The sequence below is a fragment of the Anser cygnoides genome, chromosome 1, assembly GCF_040182565.1.
Source record: "Anser cygnoides isolate HZ-2024a breed goose chromosome 1, Taihu_goose_T2T_genome, whole genome shotgun sequence".
Lineage (NCBI taxonomy): Eukaryota > Metazoa > Chordata > Aves > Anseriformes > Anatidae > Anser > Anser cygnoides.
Window position 1 is genome coordinate 66,036,884 of NC_089873.1, and position 26,513 is coordinate 66,063,396.

At 49.7% G+C, this 26,513-nt stretch overlaps 2 protein-coding genes across 3 annotated transcripts in view; one reads left to right on the top strand and one right to left on the bottom strand.

Moving 5' to 3' along the window:
- Positions 1-26,513, top strand: part of WNT5B (Wnt family member 5B) — a 71,679-nt gene that overhangs the window by 18,737 nt on the left and 26,429 nt on the right. The gene's annotated exons all lie outside the window — the stretch shown is intronic.
- FBXL14 (F-box and leucine rich repeat protein 14) lies at positions 13,696-17,168 on the bottom strand. The gene has a single exon (XM_013172997.3). It carries the CDS (start codon positions 17,044-17,046, stop codon positions 15,844-15,846), a length of 1,203 nt encoding a protein of 400 aa, XP_013028451.1. The 5' UTR covers positions 17,047-17,168; the 3' UTR covers positions 13,696-15,843.

Here is a 26,513-nt window from a genome sequence, read left to right on the forward strand (position 1 = left end):
CTTGCATTATACAAAGATCATAGGTCACAATTATATCAAATGCAGAAAACTTCACTGCTGTCTTTAGAAATCTCTTATTTTCCCTAACGCCTTTTCTACTGGAAAAAATCCCAGAATATTTAATAAACGTACCTAATTAACAGTACCATCTTGCATAACTCATCCTTAATGTCTCTTACATGGAGTTTTCCATCAGTAGCTCTCAAAACACTTTACAGAAGAGATTCTTCTCACGATGCCTGTTTTATAAGTGGGGAAACCAAGGTAGAAGGGCAAGGTAGAAGGGATGTGTTCAAGGTTATGTGGCCAACCAAAGGTGGGGTCTGCAATAAAATTTCAGGTTCTTAGTTCTGTGCTCTGTTGGAACTGCTTCTCCAACCGCTGAAGTGCCTTTGGGTCTGGGTGAAACACAGCAGCCATTGAAACAATTTGGGACAGAAAGTGGAGGGAGGCAGAAATGCAATTATGCACATAGGAGCGGTCACGTAGCCAAATGCCAATGTTTGTGTAAAGCGACGTGTTGTCTTTAATAACCGCAAGTGTGGTCAGGCACCCATTTATTTCCTCTGAAAGACAACACGCCGAGCAGGTCAGCGCCCTCTGGCATTATGCTGAAACACTGGGGCAGTGTTGACTCAGAGGAAAGAGTTACACTGACTAAGTCACCCGCATCGCTTCCTGAGGGACCCTGGGTTTTCCTGGGAGTATCGGCGAGACCCAGCACTGCCGTCCTGGTGAGATCAGATGAGCTCGTGACCTGAAGTGGTCTGGCTGCAGTTAAACGGAAAGAGATGCTGAAAAAAAGCACAGCTCGTTTTAAGGGCTAGAAGGGTGTTGGTGTCATCCCCCCTCCCCTTTTTTTTTGGTAAGATCTGTAATTCAAGATGAAATCACTTAAAAAAAAAAAAAAAAGCCTTCTCTAACTAACTTGGTAATAATAGTATGGTTTTAAAAGTACTTGTTTAGCCAATGCTGACTATATGCTTACACAGCTACCTCTGGCCTGGGAAAGATGAAAACCACAATGGCTAAGTATAGAGGCCTCTAAAATATCTTCACGTATACAGTGCCTGAATACACAAACAGCACTGTTCTCTCCTGTCTACAGGAGCAATATTTTCCATAGGGTCTGTATTGACAGAGGTTTCCCCCAGAATTATGCTTATTTATTAAAACAAAATCCTGTAGAACTACATCCATGTGCTGAACCCCATTTCACAACCACCTTCAATCTGATACAAGAAATGTAATCTCTTCCTGAAGAAAAGTAAGCACTTTTTTTTTTTTTTTCATTCTGTGGTGGAAGCAGGCTCCCGAGTAGGAATTGGGTTTTGTTTTTTCTTGTTTTGTTTTTAACAAGAGTGGGGAACTATTGCCTGGATTTCAGCCTTGGCTCCTGAGAACAGCTGGTGCATGGTGGAGAGAAATTCTCCCATCCTTGAAGCATGGTGGGATCCCACGCATGGTGGGATCCACAGGGCTGCAGTGGATGCTGGATGCATGGAGATGATGCATTTGCCTTTGCAAAGAAAGCATGTCTGTACGCAGTGTGAAGCTTGCCGCTGGGATAAATTCCTGCTTGCATTTAGTATTTTGCAGCCTGTTTTCTGGAGTACAAATCTGTGTCTCTTGTGGAGGCTGATCCCTCACTGCTGCGTGCCTTCCTTTAGGTCTTTGACTTAAACTGCCACGGTTGCTTTTGGGCAGTTGTGGGCAACGCAGCTTTCTGTTCCTCCTCTGTGAGTGTTATACCTCAAATATGTTCCTGCTGATTCCCAGCTGTGGGCTAGTTTTATACTGACACAACATATTCTTGTGTAAATGACAGATTTCTCTGAGCTGGGGTTAGCACCCCTCGGTTTGCACGTAGCTGTAGGCAGTGCGTGACATTGTTCTGGTGGGAGCGACATCCCGTCTGAGGCAGGAGGTGGTAGGAGTGGCACACTGAATGCATGCCCAAATTATGTGCTCCAGGGAGCAACACCTGGTTTGTGAGACATGTGCAGATGTTGCGTAGGTGGTCCTCAGATGCCTGGAGATTTTCCTATCATTTCTACCGTGATTATCTATTCTGGCTCCAGATCACTTGCTGGCATACTAGCAACACTGGAAGCCCCCCAGCTTTCATAATAATAAGAACTTGTCCTTCCTTTTTGGGTAAAGCAGCTTCTTCAAATGTTTGTAACAATACGCAGCTGAATATATAGACAGTTCTTTCAACACAGAAGCCCCGTCTGACACAATTTGTCTACAGTTACAGCACTCAAGCTGTGTTTTGAAATACTTATTTCTACAAGGACCATTCTTCAGGGAAATGGTGTGGAAGGGGAACAGAAATGAATATGCCCCAGGACCTCCTCCAGGGCTGTTGGGAGGTTCTGACAACTTTCTGAAGTTGTGTCCTGGGCACGGGGATACCGGTGATTATATTTGAGTTGTCTCTGATGGCTTCCTTGCAGAGATCTGAAGTAATTTTTTTTTCTTTTTTTGAACTTTACAGTTCTCATAGATACATGGTGGTACTCTCAATCTATGCACGAAGCAGCTGAGGTGCAGCCAGGTGGCAAGACTTCCCTGCAGTCAGGCAGTGAGCTTGGAGCAGAATCTACAGTCTTATTTTTCCTCAGAGGTGCAAGTCACCAGGAGCTCCTGTGGCACTCTAGCATCTCTGAACACTTAGACTTTGAAAAATTCAAGCCATAAGCCCCTTCACTTACCTCACTCCACTGCTGCTGATGCCTAGTGCATTCCATAGCTACATGTGAGGGCAATACACAGTTCAAGACGTGCAGTTGTAAGTTCCTGGGTAAGCAACAACACTTCTGTATGGTATGTACTGTACTGTATGGTAGCCCAGTACCTCTGTTCTGCTGCACTAGCGATGAGACTGGAGATGCAATTGTGTCTTGACAATAGTGGTGATAGCACAAGCAGCAAACAGGTACCAGTCTGTGTGCTGTACCTCCTTAGAGCATGGTGACAGTCAGCACATCCTCTCTGCTGAGAGCTGGAAAGGAATTTTTTGCCCCCTTCTTTAGGACTGCAGGACATCCTATAATGGTAAGAGAACTGGCAAGAGCCTGTAAAGCTCAAAGTCTGTAATGCTCGTGGTAAGACAGTTTTGGTGCTGTGTACAACTCCAGTGGTTTTAGTCATCATGGCCCATCAGTCTTCTCTTTTCATTTATGTTATAGAGCTACCCTAGGAAAATAAGTTCCTTCAACTTTAAACAGCTGTATGTGACATGCTGGTTATCTTCAGTTTTTACTGAACTGAGCACATCATCTCGTAACCACTAGCAGCCCCTGGGCAGGGGACAGAAATACTGTCTCTGGTGATTCCTGTGGAGACCACCGCAGTTAGATTAGTGGGGAGCGGTATGAGAGATCACCGAAAAGAAAGATAAAGGAGCAAGGCTTGCAGGAATCTGTAAGAGAAGGTAGTAGGAATGCTGGGATGGAGGGGGAATACTGAGTTACCAACATGTAGTAGGAATCTTTAACAATTTGCAATGGCAAATTGTGTCTTTATAACATCTTTATATAATAATACAGTAATATATGAAATCTTTGCAACACCCCTGTGAGGAAGTCACTTTACATTGTTGGGATTCTGGATTTGGAAAGACTGTAATAGTTTCCAGACATGTTTATCATATATCTAAAGATCTACCTGTGTAACGTAACACAATAATTAGGCTCTTTGCAAGGCAGACCCAGCACAGAGGTGAAGCATGTTGCATTTGAAGTGCATCAGCAGACAGCTGAGAAGGGAAGGGAGTAGTGTGCAAGACTGTAAGAGGCTTCTCTAAACAGAAAGAGTGGTAAAGTCTTTTCTGTTGTCAATTGTGGAAAGCATTTAAAAATAAATAAATAGAGCTTAATCTGCAGGAAAAATGAAAGACTTAAGATGGGCCTGGAGAAGAATTATTAGAAGGAAACTGGAAGTGGTTAGGTAGGGGGCTGCAGGCTGTGCCTCGACAGCAGAGTTTTAGGAACAGGTGAGATAAACTTTGTTAGGAATGATCCAAGTATACTTGATCCTGCCTCCGCGCAGGATGTTGGACAGTGATCTCTGGAAGTCCGCTGTGTTTCAGTGACCCTGTAAGGAGGGCTTTTTAAGGTTATCCGTGGACAACGGGCTGTGTATAAATAGACTGGGAACTCCAGGAGGAAGGCTTGCCTGTGGTGCTTAGAGCAGCAGGCTGGGCGAAAGATTCACTTTTTAGGGAGTAGTAGAAGATGGCTGTCTTGTGGTGTTATGCCTGGCATTCAATTCATTGGGGTAAGAACCAGAGCCGATTCCTTACCTGACCTTACTTTTCTAGTAACCCTAGTGAATCATACAGGTCACATACTATACTAGTAGCTACTGGTGATTCTGGATTCCTTATCTTTGGATGTTGAAGCTGTCAAGCTGTCTTGAAGAGTGGACTCATCTGTCTTCTGAAGGTTAGACACATACGGACTATCTTGAAGCACATCAGCCTTAATGAGCAATTTTGAAAATGCTAGGCCATTAGCCTTTATCTTACCATCTTGAAACTCTTCATAAAAACAGTATCTGTGCGGATAGAGAGAAGGAGAGGGAGGTGAGAGACCTCATCCAAGAAAAAAAATAAAAAGGCAAAACAAATGACATTTAGGCAGTATTCAAAATTGCAAAATCAAAATCCCCAGCTTAGGCACCACCTAGCTCCTGGGGGCATCTAAATTCCACAAATGCCTCATTTGCCTTTTCCTCTGTGTTTGTTTGTCTGTCTGTTTTTTATTTTAACGCCCGTCGGGTGCTGAGAGTGTTGTACTTACGTGCCTGCCCAAAACTGCTTGGGTCTGATCATGATCCAGGAGGAGAACACCCTGGCCCCTCAGCCTCCCCAGGCATTTTCAGAGCACACCTAGCACACATGGATGTGATAAGATCTGAGACAGTGGCGGCTGCAGCTTTGTACTGAAACATCTTATGTACCAACCAAATGGTTGGAAGGCTCAGGGATCAGAACCTGCTTCTGTTTCGCTCAACAGCTGCCTTATGCAACGCCCAGAAAGGTTTCCACAAGGACAGACTGAGAGTAAATGTTCACGGTCTGCAGCCATTCCTTTCCTTGTGTACTCTTCTTGCCACGAATCCCAAATGACCATCTGTACCGCAACGTGGCTTAGAGGGGAAAGATAAAGAGTGGCCCTTTCTCCTGGCCCTTGCCTGAGGGCCAGTGCTTAGTACCTTCTCTGGGAGGTGTAGGTTTGGAGTGCCACAGACAGAGGAAGGAATTAAAGCAGGTCTCCTGCTTCCTTAGGCTATTTAAAAGCAGGGCGCACTGCTGCTTCCTCCGGGTTTGTTTTGTTTGCTTGTACACAGGTGTGAGCGCAGCAATTTGACAGCAGAGGAGAAGCACCTAATTGCATTGGTTTGGATCGCGTGTGAGCAAAGGCACTTGCCCAGAGCTACCGGGAAGGTACATTGCTCCTCAGGCAGGAGAGCCGGCAGCGCTTCTCCTCTGGCTGCCCCATGCTGAGTGTGCTGACAAGTGGCTCAGTGCCCAGCAAGAAGTTGTTTTGGAGCCTCTGAAGTGTCTGGCTTGTGTGTCAGCTGTGAAAGCACCAAGGACCCTAACCCTGGGTCCCACCCTTGGAGCAAGGCTCTGGAAAGCTGGGTGTTGCAGTGCACGCATCTTCAGTGCCAAGTCTTTTTTGGAACTTGTCTTAAGTAACTTGTGCAAGACCTCCTGCATAATGGGTTTGCAGAGCCAACGCCTAGCCTTTACAGCCTGTCCGGAGGACCATATCACTGCCTGCTCTTTGTTGTTTTTTTCTTTTTGTTTGTTTGTTTTCAGTTCAGCGAGGCTCGCAGAACTGAAATCGGTTGCTTTTTCTTGAGCTGTTAAAAAAAAAAAATAAAACTTTTTGTGTGCAGTGTTGCTTCTGTGAAAAAGAATTTCTGTTAGGTGCACAGCGCAGGAGCAGGACTCTGAGCCTGGGGTCTGGCTGTAGGACTGGGAGGAGGCTTGCTGCTGATACGAGCGGTGGTGGTTTCTCTGGATCCAGCTGCAGTGGTTTGGTTTCTGGCTGAGTCTCTCTGAAAGCGGCACAGACCAAAACACAAAGAGAGGGAGGGTCGTAAGTCCCCCCATTCTCTCCTGATAATCCCTTAAAAAATAATTGCAGGCCTAAACCTCTGGCCTCCAGCAAATTTTCCACTCGATTAGAGGCTTTTGTGAAGCTGGGGAAAGGGACACGCAGACTTGCACATTGTGCCGCTGCCCGAAACTTCCAGCTGGGATTTTTTCCATCAAAAGGGGATTTTAGTAAAACCATTATAAGGGGCTTAGTCACAGAAAAGCAGTTGAGCTGAGACAGGGGTAGATTAGCTTTAACATGCTTGTTTTTGGCACTAGGGACAGGGTGGAAGTTACACCCAGCCGCTCACATGCAGCCTCCCCCTGTCTGTCTGAGCTCCTGGCAGGTGTGTGAGGGAGATGTCATCCCGGCACGCCGCGTCCAAATGGACGGAGACAAGGGGAAGGGAGCCAACAGCCCAAACGCAAGTTCTCGCGCAGTGTGGTCTAGGTCTCTAAACCAAAAGCTGCTGCCATTTGATCGGTCTTTGGTGTGGTCTGTGCAAGTGTGCTAATGGACAGGTGCCCCTAGGGATGGAAAATGGTGATGGGCAATACCATTTGCAGCCTTAAGGACCATGTCCTGCCTGTGCCTTTGATCCGCATGGGTGGTCCCTCTGAGTCACTGCAGAGACAGTTGTGGTGAAGATGTAGATAGAGCAGCTGGTACCGCTGCAATCCGAGCTGTACCTGTTGTTGTGACTAGACGTCTGCCTTCAGGACTGTCAAGGCACCGCTTCTTGTCAGCTCTGTCTTTGTTTTGTGAGCCGAGCTGTTGCCTGAAATAAAAGCTGCAATGACTGAAGAATCTGAAGAGAGGGATATTTTGCCGGAGTAGTTCCTGTTGCTGGGAGCTCTTCTACAACCTACGTTCATACATCAGCACTTCTGGGGCTCTGGGTGGCAGACCCTGTTATGAGAACATTAGAAAGGTGCCATGTGCACGTAGTGTTCTGTCCTCATTCTCCCTCTCCAGGGCTATGTTAGGCTGGAAAGCTCATTTCAGGCTTTGCTTCTCCAAGTGCCAGGAGCGAGCAGAACTGGAGGCAGAGAGTGGACACCAGATGTTGTTTGGCCACTCGCTGATTTGGGACATTACCTTAGTCAAGTTGCTTCCACCCCTCCTTCCCATTAGTGACTATACTTCCTTTTCTGATGTCTGTGCATGGCGTGAGCCATGCAGAAGCTAATTACTTATTCTAGTAAATTATTGGCTACAGCTGTTTCTGAAAGTGACACCATAACTCTATCTGTAGCAGCAGTGTTAGAAGTGGGAGGGTGAAAAAAAAAAAGCAGTTTAGGTCCTAAAAAGGTCATGTGCATACAGCCCTTGATACTTTAATCACTAAGGAGGTAAGCCACTGAGCAACTGCCAACAGCATAACCAAGCCCTGCACTGAACTAAAATAATCCAACCATTATTTTGATCCTAATCTGTTCGTATTCCCATACTTGCACACTTTATAAAAATAATCATAATTTTCTTAGTGTGAAGCTACAGAGGTCAAGAGATGCAGACTGCCCTGGATGGTGCTTTAGACAGTGCTACACTAGACCTGGAGCCAGCGAGGAGGCTCGCTGGTGGCTTGTGCTGTGGCAGAGCCTCCAGCCTGGCTGGGATGGGGCGAGGTGGTGCTGGTTCTGAACCAGGCCGGGCTTTTGCTGTGGAAATTAGTTTTTTTCCAGCAGCAGCCAACCCGGGCCCGGACACACAGGACTCATACAGGGGCAAGGTGTGCTGGTGGTTGACCTGGCGGCTGTCTCCACAGGAGCTGCGGCTTCCCATTTGGTTTAAGGTGTAAACCCACAGCAGCCTCATCTGCTGGAGGCGCACGCCGCAGCTCTCACTGGAACGAACCCCAGGGAAATCAAGGGTTGGTGACAACGATGACAAACTCCGTTTCGTGGCAGAGTGGCGCCCTGATGGCGGCCATCTCACCCACAGCACCGGTCATGCCCACACGGCTACCGGGCCGTCCGGCGGGCACCCTCAGCCCGCGGGGAGCCGCAGGTGGCTCCCAGGCGGCAGGCGTCCCCTCAGAGGGGACAACGCGTCCCTGACACCTTCAGCCTGCCGCGGTCACGCGCGGGCTTTGTCCGCGCTTGGCACCCCACCCGCGCTGGGGAGCGGCTTCGCCAGCGTGTGCTAGTTAATTAATTAATTAATTAAGCTGCGAGGCGCGGGGAGCCGCGGGGGCCTCGCCTGCGGGCCCACGAGCCGAGGGGCGGCCGGGCGGGCCGAGGAGGGCGGCACTCGGCGGGCAATGCTGCCGCCTGGCGGGGCGGCGCCGCGCCTGCAGCCGGTGGCGGCCGGGGGTGGCCGTGAGGCGGCGGCGGGTTTGAGCCCCGAGCTGGGGCCCTGCCCTGCTGCCTGAGCCGGCCGAGAGCCGCCTCGGTGGGGGCAGCCCCCCCAGGGCCGCCTGGCTGCCCCAGGTGGCCGAGGCACGGGTGTCCGCGGCGTGTCCCCAGCGCTGAGGGGGCTCGCTGCGCAGGGAGGGTTGTGCTGAGGTGGGGACAGCGCACGGCCACCTGGCAGGGCATCTGAGAAGAGGCTAGGGCCTGGAGGGGCTTGTCCCAAAGCTCTGGAGAAAAGCATGTCTGTAGCATGGGCTGCCTTTAGTTTTCTGGATTATCGTTTCATCCCATCTGCTTTACTGGGTGTTTGCCAGGGGAGCGGCGCCATCGCTGCCACCGCGCCTAGGGATCGGTGGCACGTAGGGCGCCGTGGGCAAACTGCCGAAGGTTTGCTGGAGCGGGCTTTCCTGAGCAGCAGGTGTCACATCTCGGACGCCGCCACGAGCCCGGAGGAGAGGAGGAAGCCAGCTCCCCGGTGGCACGAGCAGCCTTACGGGACTTCCCTTTGACATGTGGCAGGGGGAATTTATAGCGCTGAAGGATGCGTGTGCTTTACTCTGAAGCTGGGGCGCCGGGAGTGCAACTGTAGCTGTCATGAAAGGAGATAATGGCAGGTTTTTATTGCTGCTGAGTGCTTGGCGTTTTAGTTCACTGAACAAGAAGAGAGGCCGCTGGCTACATAGCTGTGATCGGTGTGGCCTCGTAGTGCTGTCTGTGTTCCTTTGGTGCCAACCTGCCAGACCGCTTAGGTTACCTGGGGGTTGTAAAGTTTGGGCGCTTGGGGAAAAGGGGAGGAAGAGGGTGAACCTCAGATAGAAAGATTTTATTTATAGGGTTTTGTTGGGTTTTGTTGTTGTTTGTTTATTTATTTTTTAAGCTTGGAGGGGGCAGGGGGAATTGTTTCATCTTCAAATCCTGGAGACACAAGAATCAAGGGGAGGAAAATGACAAGGAATTGCCATTTCTAGATCTGACCGCCTTATTTTCTATAGCAGAACAGGAGCTTGATTTATGTCTCAGAAACCCTCTTATGGAAATACGTGCTTGGAGCACATGTCCCTGATATTAAACTTCTGACACCCCTTCCAAAACACACCCAAGATTTGAGGAAGTCTTTTAGGAAAATCCCATTTCCATTCATCGTTCTGTCACAAGGACAGATCGGACTCAGATCTTTTGAAATCTTTGCAGTGCTGTTTCAGGTTGGACTGGCATTTAGCTAATGCATTTGGTAGATTTAATTAAAGAGGGGGAGAAGCACTTGTGTCACTGCCAAACGTGGCTGGAATCTAAGTTCTGGCATAGGAGCCCGGCAAACCCTCTCCAGCTCTTTATTTCATGCAGCTTAGGGCTGGGGAATTCAGTGGGACGGCCTTTCTGGCTGGCCGCAGCAGGGAGCATTATGCAACCCGACCAGCAGCTCTGGCATGGTGCCTCGCTGATGTCCTTAGGGGTCCTCGAACACAGCCAGAGCCACCCAGTTGGGTTTATCGATTATCTGTTCTCCACAGAAGGCGCTGTTAAATTGCTGCTGGCTGAAATACTGGGATTTAAGGTAGAGGATCAAGATAGAGAAGACAAAGAGTCTGCTTTGCTAGAAGCAACCCGTGCACATATGTAGAGATGCCGGCAGACTCAGGGGACGCTTACCTTTGAGCTGTTAAGGGCAGCCTCTGTGAACTTCTAGCTTTGGTTCCAAAAACTTTGGGTGTCTCGGTCACCCAGCTCTCAGTTTAACTCTTCCCTGACAGTCCAAGGGCAGGTTCAGTAGCTATATTTGCATGGAGACAACCTCTTGTCCTAGCACAGACCCCAGGCAGTTTGCATTACACCTGTCCCCAGTCCCCTATGATTTATTAACGGGGAGACAAAGGACCCCAGAATCACCGCAACAAATGGATTCAGCCGAAACTGTAGCGTGGGGCGGGAGGGTGTAAAACGTATAAATCTTCCACACACAGGCCTCCCATATGCTAGTCCAAGGGCAGTAGGACCCAGGTGGAGCCTCCTTTTCCTCCCCATCTCCCCCTCCCCACATGTGGCCTTGGAGGATGGACAGGAGAGGAGCCAGCCACAGGCTCTGGCCAGGGGCGCAGCTGCTGCAGCAAGCAGAGACCCCACGAACACCAGCGCTTCGCTGCAGCTCATGAGCCAGCATCCTCTGCTGCCAGCCTGTGCCCATCTCCCCTCCATGTCGCGCCTGCTCCACTTTCTGCCACCACCTTGCAAGCGTGGCTCCTCTGCTCCCCGGAGCCGTGGTGCTCGGAGCAGGCTGGCCCCGTTTCAACGCCCAGCTTGCACAGCTGTAGGTGCTCCAGGGCAGGGCCGGCCGCCTCAACCAGCGAGGCTGGCTGCGCTGGCAGCGCTTTCGCTGGGCTCAGCATCGCGGCAGGCAGCGGCCGAAGGGTTGGGGCAGGCAGGGCGAAGCCGGTGGGGCTCTGAGGAGCGTGGGGGCACTGTGAGCACGGCGACACAGACGGGAGACTTCCAGCTCGCTTCCAAATAGCGTTTTTATGGCTTTCTACCTCGGTTGCCAACTGAGTCGTGTTCAAAACTTCAAGAGTGGCTGGAGAGTGAGAATTAAGTTTCCTTGTTACCCTAAGGAGTCATATGGTAATTGGTCTATGGTTGTTGGCAATGGATTATTTATTTTAAGAAACCCTTCTCTTCACTAGTAAACACATGCATTCTTCCAGCTCTGGCCTCGCCAGACAGTAAGGCTGCATCTGTGCCCGAGGAAGTGTCATTCCCAGGCACCAGAGCACGGCAGTCCATGAGGAGCACTTGCTCCTTCTGCGGGAACAGCCCGTGGTGTCTCAGCGCTGGGCCTCAGGGAGGCTTCGGTTTCAGCAGTGTCCTTAGGCTTGGCTTCCGTTTAAATAGCATACTGAGCCATGTGGGCAATGTTTTGGGCTGTTTGTTTTTTTTTTTCTTTTTTTTCTTTTTTTTTTTTTTTAAGTGGGGAAAGGAAGTTTGGTTGTTTCTTGTTTGTTTTGTTTTTAGGGAAGGAAAAAACCAAACTGTCCTATTTCTGATTACAGAACTCAATTATTAGGCATTTTTGACATGGATATCCAACCCATGTGAACATGGTCCTTAATAAGGAGATAGCGTTTTCAGTCAAATCCAGCAGAAACAAACCATACAGGGGATCTGTCGTGAGAGCTCTATCATTCTCCATCCCTCGATAGAACTGCTGACTTCCCCTATTAGAATTTAAATTTCAGAGGTAGTGGGAACCTGATCTTGAATTCCTGTTGTTTCTAGTGCTCGTACATCCTCTTTTTCAGTCAAGAAGTTACTGTAGACTTTTTTTTCTTAACGCAGGAAAGAAAGACCCCACACCTCCCTGCAAGTGAAGGAAGATGGATATAGTGTCAGGCTCAATTAGATCCAATTGTGGTGGCTTTCCCTACAGCGAACAATGCAGCTTTTGTGATGAACTCCCAGCAGAAAGCTTGGAAGTTGGGGGGGGGGGGAAACAACAACAACATCCCCCCCAAAGCCCAAATCTCAAGATAGCCTAGGTGCCAGCCCTTCTCCTCAGGGTGGGGAGGAGACAGTGCGCAGCTGTGGCCCCCTTAAAAAGAAATGATTTTCCCCTTTGAAATGAGGCACCGGCACACGAGGGGAGAGAGAGGTGGCTAGAGCTGGAGACAAAGAAGTGCGTACAGTCCAGCCTCAGCCAAAAGTGTCTGCGGACGAGGAGGTTGGCATGGAGGCCAGGCCGGCCCTGGAGGCGCAGGGGACCTCCTCTGGTGGGGCGGCCGACCCACCTGGAGCAGCACCCGATGCGCCGGGGCTGCCGGAGCGAGCCGGATAGCGCAGAGGGAACAAAGTGGCCTGCTCAGTGCTGGAAGTGCTTAAAATGCAAATGTACAGGAACTTCAGACCATCCCCCTCCCTCCTCGGCATAGAGGAAAGCAGCTTAAATACAGCCAGGCCTGGAGAGGAATGTTAAAAAGAGGGGAAGAATCACCCTCCTCCTTTCCATAGGGACCCTCACACGGCAAGATTCAGTATGCATGACTGAACAAGCAAGCAAGGACAGCTCCTCTTTTAACTTTCCTGAACAATGGCTCCAGCTTCTTCCACCATTTCGCATTCTGTCTACCCCAACTCCTCCTTTTAAGAAAGGAAGGGGGCAGCGGGGGAGAGAAAGCCCTGCTGCAGGACTTAGAGGGAGAAAAGCTTTGTTTCGTGCCCTATAAACACCGCTTAAGCTCCATCTCAAACAACAATAAAAAACCCACATCGTGGAAGTCTAAAAGGGACCCTGTCAGGTTAAAAGTCATACATTAAAGAGAAAGATTATGGTATAGTACAAAGGATACCTTAGGTTTTTTTTTTTCTTTTAACATCCCCACTTTACTTTCTCTTTACTTTCATCTTTGCTTGGGCAATGGAAACCAACCGAGCCATTTCAGATTTCCCAGGTTCTCGTGCGCTTGCGAGAGCAGAGTTTTAGGTGATTGTCATCGCTGGGAAGTATTTTTATTGATGGCTCTTCCACAGGGGATGGCGAGGGTGGGCCTCAATGTAGGCACAAAAAACCTCTGCCATCTTCCTGGAGCTTTAAAGAATTAACAAACCTAGTCCTTCTGCTCCCCCTTCCAAACGTCAGGCTTCCCCTACCACAAAATATTTAATTCGCTTGACAGCAAACTTCAGCACGTGCAGCTTGTCTGACCTCAGACGGAGCAGACGCCTCACACCGAGCAGTCCTACTCGGTTTCTCTCTAGATGCTGAACGCTCCCGCAGACAGCGCTGGTCCTACCAAAACCCTTCCCTAGAAACTTTTAATTATGATGTTACTCAACATCCTGCACAGGAGGGACCAGACTCTCCACTTCCTTTCCCTCAGCGGTCACTCACTGAACTGAGAGCAGCCCCAACCCCTCTGCACAAGCTGCGCAGCACGCTTACCGAAACCAAGACAGGTCGATACCTCTTCAAAAAGCACAGACAACACAGATACGGCTTTTTTTTTCAAAAACATACTTCATATTTCCTCTTTTATTATATAAATATCAGTTTAACCTTTTACTGTAAGAATATAAAATGTTTTAAGAGGATCTTTGTTATTTTTATACAAATTCACAAACAGTACAATTAATCCATAGGGGTCTCTGGGTTTGCGTTAACTCCGTGGTCTGGCCTGTTACTGTGGAGGATTTGAGATTTTGAACACACAAGAAAAAAAAAAGCCAAGATATTTTTCTTAAAAAAAAAATAAAACAAAAAAACTTACTCTTCCTCTTTAAAATAATAATAAAAAAAAATCTAAAGAACCAGCTCCATTTTATTGACAGAACAGAGATAAGACAGATGAACTTCAGTCTCCTCCCCTTCACATTACAGCCTCGGGGCCTGCAGGCCTGCTCTGCTCCTCTCTCCACTCACAAACAGGAAGCCTCACATAGTGACCTTTTGTAGGTGATTTGGGAGGGGAGGGGGAAATATTTGCATATATCTATATATATAATTTTTTTTTAAAACCAACTTGCATTTTTACACATTTCCGTTAACAGTAGCCCAATCCTCAGCATGGATTCTCACGTTACATGTTTGTGCTAGAAGAGTAAAAAATGCAGAAGCACAGTTTGGGTCCCCAATCCCCAGTGAAGAGGGACGGAGAGGCACAACCAGAATGTGAGGGTGGGACACAGCAGGGTAAGCTTAAAAGCAAACAAAAATTAAAAAAAAAATAAGGGGGGGGGGAGAGAAAAAGAAGAACAAACCCAAGGGGCATTATTCCAGTCTAGGCACAAAAATGTTTCAGTCTCAAAATCTCTTTCCTGTAAGAATTCCAGGGTTTTTGAGGAGAAAAAAAAAAGTAACAAATTAAAACGAGGTAGCCAGACATCATATATATATTTATATATATAGAATATATTCAGCAGAAAAAAAATGTACTTAAAAATCCACAAGAACAGCAACTTCAAATGTCTTTAAAAATAAAACCATGTGAGAAAACGAATACTGTAAAGAGGAGAATGAATGAGGAAAACTGGGATCAGTTACAGGATATAAGCAAGGGATAGATGGGAGAGTAAGAGGCTGTTTTTGTAGCAGTAATTTTTTTTATGCATTTCAAAATAAAAACAGGTCACAGTATCTCAAATGAAGCAGAAATGAAGCTGGAGATTCTTCCTTAAGTCCCCTGGGCCGAGGGCAGCTAGCCACCCCTTCCACCCACTCGCCCCCAGTCGAAGAAGAGGAATGGATATGTAGCTGGATATGTCTATCCCTGTTGCCAAGAAGAAGGAGGGGAGAAAGAGAGAGAGAATGATGAAAGGGAAGACGAGTCTCTCGGTAACTCTCAGTGTCCCCCAGTACATGGGAAGGTCTAAGAGACCGGGGCCCGTGTCCAGTCCCTACAGAAACAGGAGTAGGAGGAAATGGTATCTTCCTCTCCAGTACAGAGAGATGGGGAGAAAGAACAGAGTGCCTAGGCTTCTCCCTTCACCATAGTGCAGGATGACATGGAAACATAGTGACAAAAGGAGAGGTTGTAGCTATCCCTATTCTCAGTGCAGTGGAGAACTGGAGTAGTGGGAAACTGTATCCACCCACAGCAGAGAATAACACAGAACTGGAGATTAAAAACAGACCAAAAAAAAAAATCAATGTACCTAGGGAGCAGTATTTCTGTCACAATTCCCAGTTGATGGGGGAGGGGCAAGCGCAGAGGTGGAATGGTTGTTGGTTTTTTTTTTTTTGGTGGGGATTTTAGCTTTTTTTTTCCTTTTAAAAAACAGAACCAAAAGCAAAAGCTGTGTCTGTGCCCAGTACAGGACGACTGGGTGGCCGGGTACATTAGTGTAGCTAGGAAGCCTTTTCTGCTGTTGTTTGTTCCCATCTCCATTCCCACTCTCCTTTACATAAACCAAAAATAAGCTATTCTCAATACATGGCAGAACAAGGGTCTCGATCTTTATCCATCCTTAGTGCACGAGGGGATGGAATCAGGGAGTGGGGATAAAGAGGGGTGTCTCTAGCCCCAGTGCATAAGTGTGGGCTTCTACCTCTTCTGTAGGAGAGGATGCTGGGGGGTGGGTGTGGGGGAGCTCTGTTTCCCCACTGTGGAGCTGGAGGCACGACCTGGAAAAAGGAGAGGTGCTCTCTCTCTTTCCTCCTGCCCCCCCTCTTCCTCTTCCTCCAGAGCAAGGGTCATTAGGCAGCAGAGAAGGGTCAAGGACATATACTCTTTCTCCGTGTTCCTCCCTCCAGTGCCAGGGTGCGTGGGTAGCATGGCTCTGTGCGTGCCCCTCTCTCTCTTTCTCTCCTCCGTTGCAGCAGTCAGTCAGTCAGTCAGTCTGTCCGTGAGTCCCTCCAGAGGAGACGGAGGTCTCGGGGCACCCCCCTCCTCTCACCTGACCTTCTCGCTCTCAGTCATTTCCCAAAGTCCCAGGTTGAGCACCTTGAGGCAGGGCAGCTGGGTGATGCGCTCCAAGCCCCGCTTGGTGATGCGGGTGCAGCCGTAGAGATCGATGCCCGTCAGCTGGCTGAGGTGTTCGGCGATGAGCTCCAGGCCCTTGTCGGTGATGCGGACGCACTGGCCGATGTTGAGGGTGCGGAGCCCGTGCATCTGTCGCACCATGCGGTTGATGCCCTCGTCGCTGATGTGGCAGGAGCAGAGGGAGAGGGAGCGCAGGCCGTCCAGGCCCTGTGCGATGTAGGCCAGGCTCTGGTCCCCCACCTTGTCGCAGAAGGAGACGTCGAGGCCGGACAGCCGCAGGCTGCCCATGGCCAGGTGCATGATGCCCGTGTCGCTGATGTTGTCGCAGGAGCGCAGGTTGAGGCTGCGCAGGCTGCTCATGTGCGACAGGTGCAGCAGCCCCGCGTCCGAGATGCCGCCGCAGAAGCTGAGGTTGAGCTGGCGGAGGCGGCCCAGCCCGCGGGCCAGGTGCTTGAGCGAGAGGTCGCTGAGCTTCTGGCAGTCCTGCAGCGTGAGCTGCTCCAGGCCCAGGCAGCCCTCGGCCGCGCTGCGCGTCATGCCCGCCAGGTGCCCGATGCCCACGTCGGAGAGGTGCCGGCAGGAGCGCAGGTTGAGGCTCTTGAGGCGCTGCAGCCCCCAGGCGATGAGGAGCAGCCCGGTGTTGGTGATGTTGCTGCAGCCCCCCAGCTCCAGCACCTCCAGCCCCTTCAGGTACTGGGCGATGCGGCCCAGGCTGCTGTCCGTGATCTGCTTGCAGAGGCTCAGGTTGAGCGAGCGCAGGGAGCTGATCTCCGCCACGAAGGCGTGGCCCAGCCCGTTGTCGGTGAGGTTGTAGCAGCCGCTGAGGTTGAGGCTCTCGATGTCGGCCATGCCCTGGATCACGTAGCTCAGGCTGCGCCGCAGCGACAGGATCTGCACCCGCCGGATGCCCCGCGCCGCCAGGCTGGGGAAGAGCGACGGGTTGGCGCGGCGCAGGTGCAGCTTGGCCTCCACGCCCCGCCACACGGAGCGGTGGTAGGCGGCGTCCCGCCAGGCCGTGCACACCTGCGCCGCGCGGCCCTTGTCGCGCACCTCCAGGTACCCGAAGATCATGGCCAGCAGCTCGGGGAACAGGCACGAGATGTGCGTTTCCATCGCCCGCCCGCGCCCGCCCGGCCGCCCCCGCCGGCGCCGCGCTCCGCCGCCGGGCCCGGCCCGCTTCCGCTCGGGGCCCGCCCGCCTTCCGCTGCGCTCCGCTCTCCTCCTCCTCCTCCTCCTCCTCCTCCTCGCCGCCGCCGCCCTCACATCGCCGGCCCGGGCGGCGCGGCCCGGCCCGCGGGAGACGCTGCTGCGCGGCCCGGCCCGGCCCTGCGCCCTGCGGCCGCCTCTACCGCCGCGCCGGGCGGGCCGCGCTGCCGCTGCTGCCGCCGCGCTGCTGCTGCTGCTGCTGGTGGTGGTGGTGGTGGTGCCGCCGCGCCGCGCCGTGCCGCATCGTGCCGCCTCCCGGCGGGCGGGCCCCCGCGCTCCGTCCCCGGCGCCGGCCGCCGAGCCCCGCCGCCTCCCTTTGTCTCCGCGCTGCCGCCGCTCACAGCCCGCGGCCCCGGGCCGCCCGCATCCCGCGGAGGAGGCAGCGAGGCGGGGAGGGGAGGAGAGAGGCTGGGCAGCGGCACGGCTCGGCGCGGCCCGGCACGGCCCCGCCCCGCCGCTCCGGTACCGACTCCGCCGCTCCGGGCCCGGCCGCCGCCTGCTCCGCTGCGCCGCGCCGCGCTCCGCCGCTCGCTGCTGGGCCCCGGCGCCGCGCTCCGGCCGGGAGGGAGGGGGGGGGAGGGGGGGGGAGGAGGAGGAGGAGGAGGAGGAGGAGGAGGAGGAGCCGGCGCTCCCCGCGCCCCTTGCGCAATGGTACGGTCCGGAACACTCCGAGCCGTCGCCCCGGCAACAGCGCGGCCCGGCCGCTGCGCCCCCCCCTCCCCGCCGTTAACCGTTGCGGCGCCGCCCGGCGCACAAAATGGAGGCGCCCCCCCCCTTCTCCCCCCCGCCCCCCAGGGGTGTGTGGCTGTGAGGGGACCGGGGGAGCTTGGTGTGTGTGTGGGGGGGGGGGGGTTGGTGGCCCGGCTGCTGCGGCCTCCGCGGAAATGGGAAAGCTTGCGAAAATGGCTGTCGGGTGACGGTCTGCTGCGGCTGGAAGCGGTTGAAGGGCTCGCGTAAACGGGGCGACTTCAGGGAGTTGCAGCAGTGTCAGGGGAGAAGTGTGTGAACCTGCAGCCTCGTGTGGTGGCAGCCCCGTGTGCCCGGCCCTGGGCACCGCCGCAGGAGCGTAAAATGTGGGTCGGGTGCTGCTACAGACCGGGTAAGGCTTTACAGGACAGTATTAGGAGGAGCGGTGCTATGCCAAAGAACTTGCGTGCCCAAGAACAGTAAAGAAAAAAATAAAATTTGTATTTGTTCAACACTGCAGGTTGCATCTTTAATAATGTTTGGATTACCAAAATACTCAAATCAGCCTAGTTACCAGCATGTTTTCTCTACCAAGACTTTGACTAACCTGAAAGAACGTGCTCGTCATCTAAATCTATCTGCCACAGAAACACCTGCGGCTCCATCTTCACACAGATCCCACATTAGTAGACTCTGTTGACCACCTAGAGGTTAACTGCTTTGTTTTCATTCTGCCTTCTTTCCTTTCTGCTTTAAGTTGGAGGCCACAAGAGTTGAAGGACGGCTAGGCCGTGATCCGGCAGCGAGATCCCACTGCGTATAAGCATCGCCACTGACATTAGGCTGTGGTTTGGCAACGCACGCGATCCAGCGGCAGAACTCCCGAGTATTGGCTCAAAGACACTCTGGCCACATGATGCAAAGTGCTGACCTGGTACTCATTCACTCTGCCTGCTCAAGTCAGTTCACAAAGTTTTTGACAGGTTAACATTTTACTAGCAGACTTTATGCTGGATCAGGTATCGCTGTACACAACTCCAGCCAGATCAGGTATCGTCTGCACCCCTGCAGCTGGCATAAAGCCAGCATAAAATTGGCGCTGGCTCCATATCGTGTGCTCTGGCTCGTTCAGCAGAAGTGTGATCATGTGCCTTGGCCTGATCCCGATCAAATTTGTACTCCTGGGTGATCCAGCGAAGTGTAGGTCTGGTTTTAATGATCACAGAGACATGGCTCCACACAGACACTGCACCAGGTATCACCTGATAGGAGTTTATCTTCGTGGTGTTATTTATGTATTTTTGCACTGTCAAGGGTGGTGGTTAACCACCGGGTTAGTATGAAAATTATTAGGTGAGTATTGCTGAGCAGCAGGACGGTAAATCTCAAACATTAAAAGGGAATTTTTGCATCCCAAAAGGGAAAATTTAGGTAAAGTGAGGAGCAGGCGAGAGGTGCGGCGTGTGCTGCACCTCATGGGCTGCGTGGGGCTGACACGGGGGGAGTCATTCAGCTGAAGATGGGGATTGCTCGCAAGAAGGATGAGTCCTGTGGAGATCAAGCAACACGTGAAAAGAAAGCAGCACAAAGGTGGTGTTGGTATCTCTCAGTGATTGGTGCATTACTCATAACTGGCAAAGCTACAAGCAAGTTATACAAGTCATTCCGAGAGAGAGCTAATGAAGTCTTTTACCGTATTATCCCGAATTTGGTTGCAGAATCTTACCATGGAAGTAATGCTGTATTTCCCATCTCTTAACCTTTTACTTTGAAACCACATTTGGGGGAAGCGGGGAAGGGCATACTGTAAGGCATAAAAGTTAACGCAAAGTACTTTTTTCTTTATATCTTACCGTGTTGTGTCTTTAAGTGCCTGTTGTGCGTAAGCAGCAAGGATTAGAAATAGATGAAGCGTTTTTTGGAGACCCTGAAGTTCCCTTTCTCACGTTATACTTCAAGTGCCTTTGCCTCCCTGTGAGCAGTTAAGATTTACGTGTTAAATGGAATTGCCCTGGAATTTGGATTCCTAATCCTAATCTACATTTTTTGGGGGGGAAGGAAGACAAAATATTTTTCTAGTAGATTTTTGTATGCTTTCTCTAAGTGACAGATGTTTGGAAACAGAGACATAGAAAGAAAAGTAAAAGTACATGAAAAGGGGCAATTTATCATATGATTGTTCAGTTGATTTTGCATTTCCAGGAGTAAAGAAATAAGTGCCATGTTTATCGTGGTCTCATGGTACAAATAGGAGGTGGTAATCAGCATGTGATAAACTGCATTTTATTAAAAATCTCTGCCTGCCTCATATGCGCTCTGACAGCTAATCTGTCCCGCTGGAACCATGTCTGACATTCCAGCCCCTTGAGCAGCTCCCAGCAGCCGCTTTCTCTTTTTGAAAGCACTTGCCAGATAAATGTTTCATTCTTTTTTTCCCCAATTACACCGGTGTTCAGTGGAGGCTGGACAGTTTTCCTTGGCGTTGGTTCAGGAGGATCTGCATAACTCACTTGTGGCTTCAATGACTGGGAGCAATCGGTGCCGATAAAGCTGCACCATCGTCCGTCCCGTATCTTTGATTGCATGGTTGGCGATAACGTCCACCAGGGCTTTCTGCAGTTCCCATCTCAGTGTCTCTCTACTTGTTTCTTTTGCTTCCCAGTTCGCAGGATGGCATTTTTTTTCTGTTCTGCACCTAGCTGAAATTGATCATTTAAGAGACAACAAATACATATTCCTTCTCTCTCCTTCTTTTTCTTCTGCCACCCTATTCCACACGCTTTGTGCATTTTTACAACTTCATCCACAGAATGGAAAACTTGTGAATTTATTCACAGGAATCTTGTGGCATTTGGCTTTTCCTTACCAATCAGTGATGGCCACTGGGACTGCAGGAGAGAAATGACACAAAACTGCTTAAACAGTAAGGCCCAGGGTCTGCTAGCCCTTCTCCGGGGCTAGCAGGTAGGAGCTCCAAGGTGATTCAAGGCAAGTAGGAGCCCCAAGGTATCCTTTATTCATGCCGGTGTCTTTGGAGATCTAGGCTGTCATTTAAAATGGCTGTGCTTTACTTCCCACCCTTGAAAAAAAAACGAGGCATGGATGGCCTCAGCCTCTATCGTTTTGTTGCAGAAGTTGCAGGCTTGTGCTGTTTGGGGTGTAGCCTGATAAAATCCGTTAGCTAATTTCCTGTGACTGGCAAGCGCTGGGTTTTTCAGTCTTTTTGTCCAGCCCACCGCTACACTTACTTCTCAGTTTAAAGTGTTTCTCCACAGCCCAAGCTACAGGGGGGAAATTTCTTCTTTCCAAAAAAAAATTTGTACCTGGCTTAACAAGTAGTTCAGCTGATGCTGGTTTGGGACCGGTTCAAGTTCTAATGTCACCGGTTCACTGTCAAATGTCCAGGTGGCTGCAGTTGTCCTTCACAAGTTGGTTTCCAAAACCTCTTCAGATTTGAAGTGTGTCCACAAAAATCAGCTAAGCCTGGGACAACCCGTTGTCTTAAACTGGGTTAAAGTTGATCTAGTGGAACTTCTTAAGAGTTCATTTGGAAAATGGCTTTGTTACAAGGATAAGATCAAACCCATCCTTTTGCACTGCTGATAACTAAACCATGATACTCCGGCTCAGCAAAATGAGGGTGCCAGCTCGCCGTGGAGAGAACATGCTGCTGTCAGTGTTACACGCCGAGTCAGGCTGGTTGCTGCTACAGAGCCCTTCTGCACTTAGCAAAGTGTCAGAAAAGTAGGTGGGTGACTTAGAGGTTCCTTTCCTTTCTTGAACGTGAAGCAAAAACGATCCCCTAGAACTCTTCTGTGATATAACCAGTAATTACGTGACAAAGACCTCTATTAAGACTTGCACATTTAAATGTAGGCAGAGCACGTGTAATGTGCACACTTGAGATACGTAAGTATATATAAATATATTACTGTACTCATACACACGTTTATAAATCAGGATGGGGCTGTTAGTGAATGGATTCCCTTTGGGATAAAGAAAGTGTAACTAGTTAAGGGGTTATGTAGAACTTGTAGCATTAGGATCCGCTTGCATTGCAGGGCTTTTTTGTGAAGCTTGGGTCATAATGAAGCTTTCCCTAAAAACAATTTTAAAACAATGTTTTTACTGTACAATTATCGTGTCTCTGATATGGTGAGGTGCTATATGAGTCTGCATTTTAGGATTACATGGTTCCTCCTGCACAGGGTAATTCTGCTCTGCCATGTATTTTCTGGTGTCGGGGATGGCTACACCAAAATACAGTGTGCTGTCGATATGTGGTTAGGTGCCAGGGCAGAATTCAAAGTTGTCTTCGTGCAAACACCAGCTGTGAATTTGAGCCTATGGGATTAGTTTTTTTTTTTATTATTATTTAGGTTTTGATTTTACTTGTTAGGCAGTAGCCAACAAGAATATAACTGTGCTCATATGGGGAGGAACGCTCAGAGGATATAAAGCATGGGATTTCTGGATTATATTCCCAGTTTTTCATTAAAGTATAAATGAAAGGATTGCATGAAGAAGCAAAATAATTATGGTCCAGGCAGTTGCACTCGAATGTCGTGTACCTGTCGTGCACGTCTCATCTGCCCTCGTGTGACAGGGCTGCCTGGTGGTTGGAGGAAGCGGCTGGGGCGCTGGCCACAGCTCCGCCACGCATGTCACACCCTGAGTAGCTGCTACGCACCTCGGTACACGGCGGTTAAATCATCAAAGGGAAAGTGCTCTGGGAGGGCAGGATGTAAAATCTCAAACCTCAACACTTCCAGTTCCTTGCACTAGGTGCTGTTGCAAGTGCTGGGCTTTGTCGTTCCTTTATTAGCAGTACCAAAGACGATCAATATGGCAGAAAGTATCCGATGTGATCATTATTATTAAAAGCAGTGGCAGAAAAACAAAGAGGCCTTTCAGGTAGTACTTGCTTTCGTAAGCCATTCCTGGGGATTGAACTCTGAGACCTCTACAACTGGAGCTAAGCCGGCAGCCCCCGCAGCCACAGCGCAGACGTGCACGTCCAATGTGCTGCGCTGTACCTGTTACAGCAGCGCGCTTGTGAAGCCTCCCCCTGACAGCCCTTTTGTCCAAAACCCAGCCGAGAAGGCCGAGTGCTGTGTGACTCTGCTGACATCCAGCACACGCAGCCTGGGACGGAGGAAACGCTCCGGCTGCTGGCAGAGATGGGAGAAAAGTGGGTGCAACCCAACAGGTTTGCACACAGCCAGGGCAGAGGCAGCAGCACTAGCCAGCTTGTAAGCAAGGGTTATGTGGCCATCAGGGAGGCTGGGAGCTGCTTCCCTCCATCAAAAGCTCCAAGGAAGGGAAGGCATCGATACCTGGGCCGGTCCCTCTCCAGGGGCACCTGGGAGCAAGGTCCAGGGAAGAGTAATGTATGTTCTTGCGACAGGCTTAGAGGTAACCTCACAAGAAGGTAAGCTCGGCCCGGGGAAGGTACGCCTGTAGCTGTACGGTTCTTAAAACACGTTGTTTCTGTACCCAGGGATTACTGCAGTGTTGATTTTAACTGTTAACTCCTCCCTCTCTGGACTGCGGCCACCAGCACATTTTCAGGTAGTAAATAGCCTTCTAAAATTGGCAGTTCACTAGAATTGGACAAAGTTATGTCACCTGCCCTACAAGCATTGGCTCTGAAGTAAGGTTTTGGAGGAAAACTGAAAAATAGGGTAGTACTGTTTTGGAAAAATGCTGTGAAAATCAGAGTCACAATGTCAGCCCCGCATGGAACAGAAACTGCAGGTGAGAGTTACAAAATAAAATTTCATACGGAATGCAGGAGAAAGGTGAAAAATAATGTTTTATACAGAATGAAGGATTCGTATTAGTCCTGGCCAAAGGAAAGTTACTTGAATATCATGTTCCTAGAAGTAAAAGTGCAGAAACTGTTGGTGCTAAATTTGCCTGATTTTCTGAAAGTTTTTTTTTTTTTTCCTGCAACCCCAGTAGATACATAGAGAAGTGGTAGCAAAAGGAGGTGCCTTTCAGAACCTGCATTCACTCTCGCTTCCACCCCTGGGTACGTGCAGACACTCTAAAAACTCATTCAAGCCACTAGAATTACCAAAACGCATTATCTAGCAGTGCATGACAAAAAATCTTGAAAATCGTCTCTGCAAAAGTGTGGGGGTGAAATTAAGGGGAGACATGAGCAGGTTGGGGGGAATGTATGGAGTTCATGGTTTTGGAGGTGGAAAATCAATGGGTAAAACGAAGTCTGTTTTTTTTTACCTGTTCTTCCAACTTGTTTCTGTACCATTCAGAAAAACACCAGAATCCTTGACCTACCTATATTCATTCTCTATTAATTAATTGTCTATGTAGCCAGACTCTGTCATATACAATGAGAACACAACTTTCTTTAATCCAGATGGTTCCCCATTAAAAAAAAAAAAAAAAGTACGTGCACAGGAGAACACAAGTTAGAAATACTGCTTTTAGTCCTTTTTTTTTTCCAGCATACAAGTGGACTGAATTATGTGGAAAAGCAGCTTTCTTTCCACTATTTCACCCCTGAGATCTACTATTTTCCTAGTCTTGTTGGTGTTGTTGTTCCATGCTTTTTGCCAGCAAACCCAGGCTGTATTCTTTACGTTCCTCTTGGAACAGGGAATCTTTTCGTCTGAAGATTATTCCTTAATGCCCTGAAGCAGGAAACATAAACAAAAAAAAATCTTTAGATATATTGAAACCTGTGAAAATATTTATAGAATGGCAATGGTTGCCAGGACGTGGGAAGCAGCAGGTAACTAAATAATACTCCTTTGCATATCCACAGTGCCTTTCGTTTGGCAGGCTCGGAGCTCTATGTAAGCGCTTAGTACCTTGAGTTTTGTCGTGTTTCTGGCTGCCCTGAGCCAGTTTTAGTCCCGTTGCATCTGCGGCGAAACGGAGGCCCCAAAGGTATCTCCACGTGGATGGGAGGTGCGTAGCTGCCTGCTTGGGTGCTGGGTGTTTGGGCTCGCGCTGCCTGGCGTTAAGTGCCCAGAATTACAGGCACGAGATCAGGTTTTGGAAATCCAGGCCCCAGCTTCACGTGCTTTGCTCCTCGCAGGACCAGGGCTCCAGCCCAGATCTGCTGGCTGCCGACCCAGCGCCGAGCTGCAGGGCTGGTCCTTTGCTGGGTTTCAGTGGATCCTAGAGAGCGCTGGCATTTTAGCAAGTCAGCTGGCAGCCTCGCCGTGTTTTGTTTCGAATGGTTCACATTCTTCCATCTAATTCCCACACTGAAAATTTCCAGCTTCCTATTTTCCCCTAGCTGTCCCAGCAAGACGTATTGAATATGCAGATGTGATGGCACACACTCACACACGTGCTTTTCCTGAAGCAACCCCTCAAAGTTTGTTCTGCATGTTTGTTTTACTCCAGTTCCTCTAATCCCCAAAGTGACATTAAACAGATTTTTTTGTTTAACCTTTGTATGAAATGCTCGTTCTCCCTTTATTTGCAAGTATATGCGTTTTTTTTTTTGTTCTGTTCCCTTGTGCGTGGAGGAGACACTGCGTAAATGAAAACATATTATAATTGCTATGCACCACACATAAATTTCTTTTCAAACATCTCCCATGCATGTTTTCTCTTGAACATATTTGTGAACGTGCACATCACTATATTTTCAGACACATTCACATACTAAATAACTCTGCTTTCGATGTATAAGTGTTTAGCAATATAAGGGCCACTCACTCAGAGCCATTGAAATGCATTTCAAAGGCTGTGAGCTTTTTGAAAAAGCAGGGCCAGTGGCAGAGGAGCTGGGGATGCTGGTAGGCCATCTGATAGTGATGAATCTCTCCGTACAAACACGGCACTGGGCTTGACCGAAGAACTACACCCTGTCAGCATGAGTGAAGTAAAGACAATCAGAAAGCTGGCTTCTGCTGGAAGCGAGGAAGTTATTTTGCTGCAACAGCATAAATCCTTAATAGGATTTCTTGCTTTCCCTGCAATATAGAGACTCAGGCAATTCCTTTTCTCCTCCTACGCCCTGCCCACCGCAGGGGTGGGTGCGTATGTCCTCATTCACCAGCTTTCTGTGGCCCACGCCTGCCAACGAGCATACAAGACAGCACACACATCACATCAGCCTCCCGTGCAATGCGACGTGCTCTCCTCACCCGCAGGACAAGCAGCCCTTACCTTCTCTGCAAATGCTCCGTTTTTTTGCAGAACGCACTGCAAGGACGTCGTATTTGTCCAACAAAAGCAAGATTGCATTCCTGATGAAAGCCGTTCCACCTATAGTACTGTGAATGTCCTTTTGTATGGTAGGATAAAAGAGGTGGTTTTAGTTTTCTCTCTTTGAATGGCAATTGGAAGGCCTAAACCCACTTAATTTCTCCTGTTGGGTATATGTTTTCCTTTTAGCTTGAAGGAAAGAGCAAGCACATTCCTTTCGTTGGAAAAAGCTGTCACCTATAGACTGTTCTCTTGCATTTGGAAAGTTCTGCGAGGGGTGTCTCTGTGAATATGGGGTCGATAATAACTGTGTTTACATGGTGTCGCTGAAGGATCTTTAAAGGTACTAGAGCCTGTAGTGTATCACAGCATCCACAGGCAATATCACAATACTGGTCTGAAAGAAATCTGCCTCCCCTTGGTCAATGAGGAGAGCGCATTTTGGAGTTGCAGTTAGAACCAAAACGGCGTGGCTGAGCAGGTCAGCAGCAGAG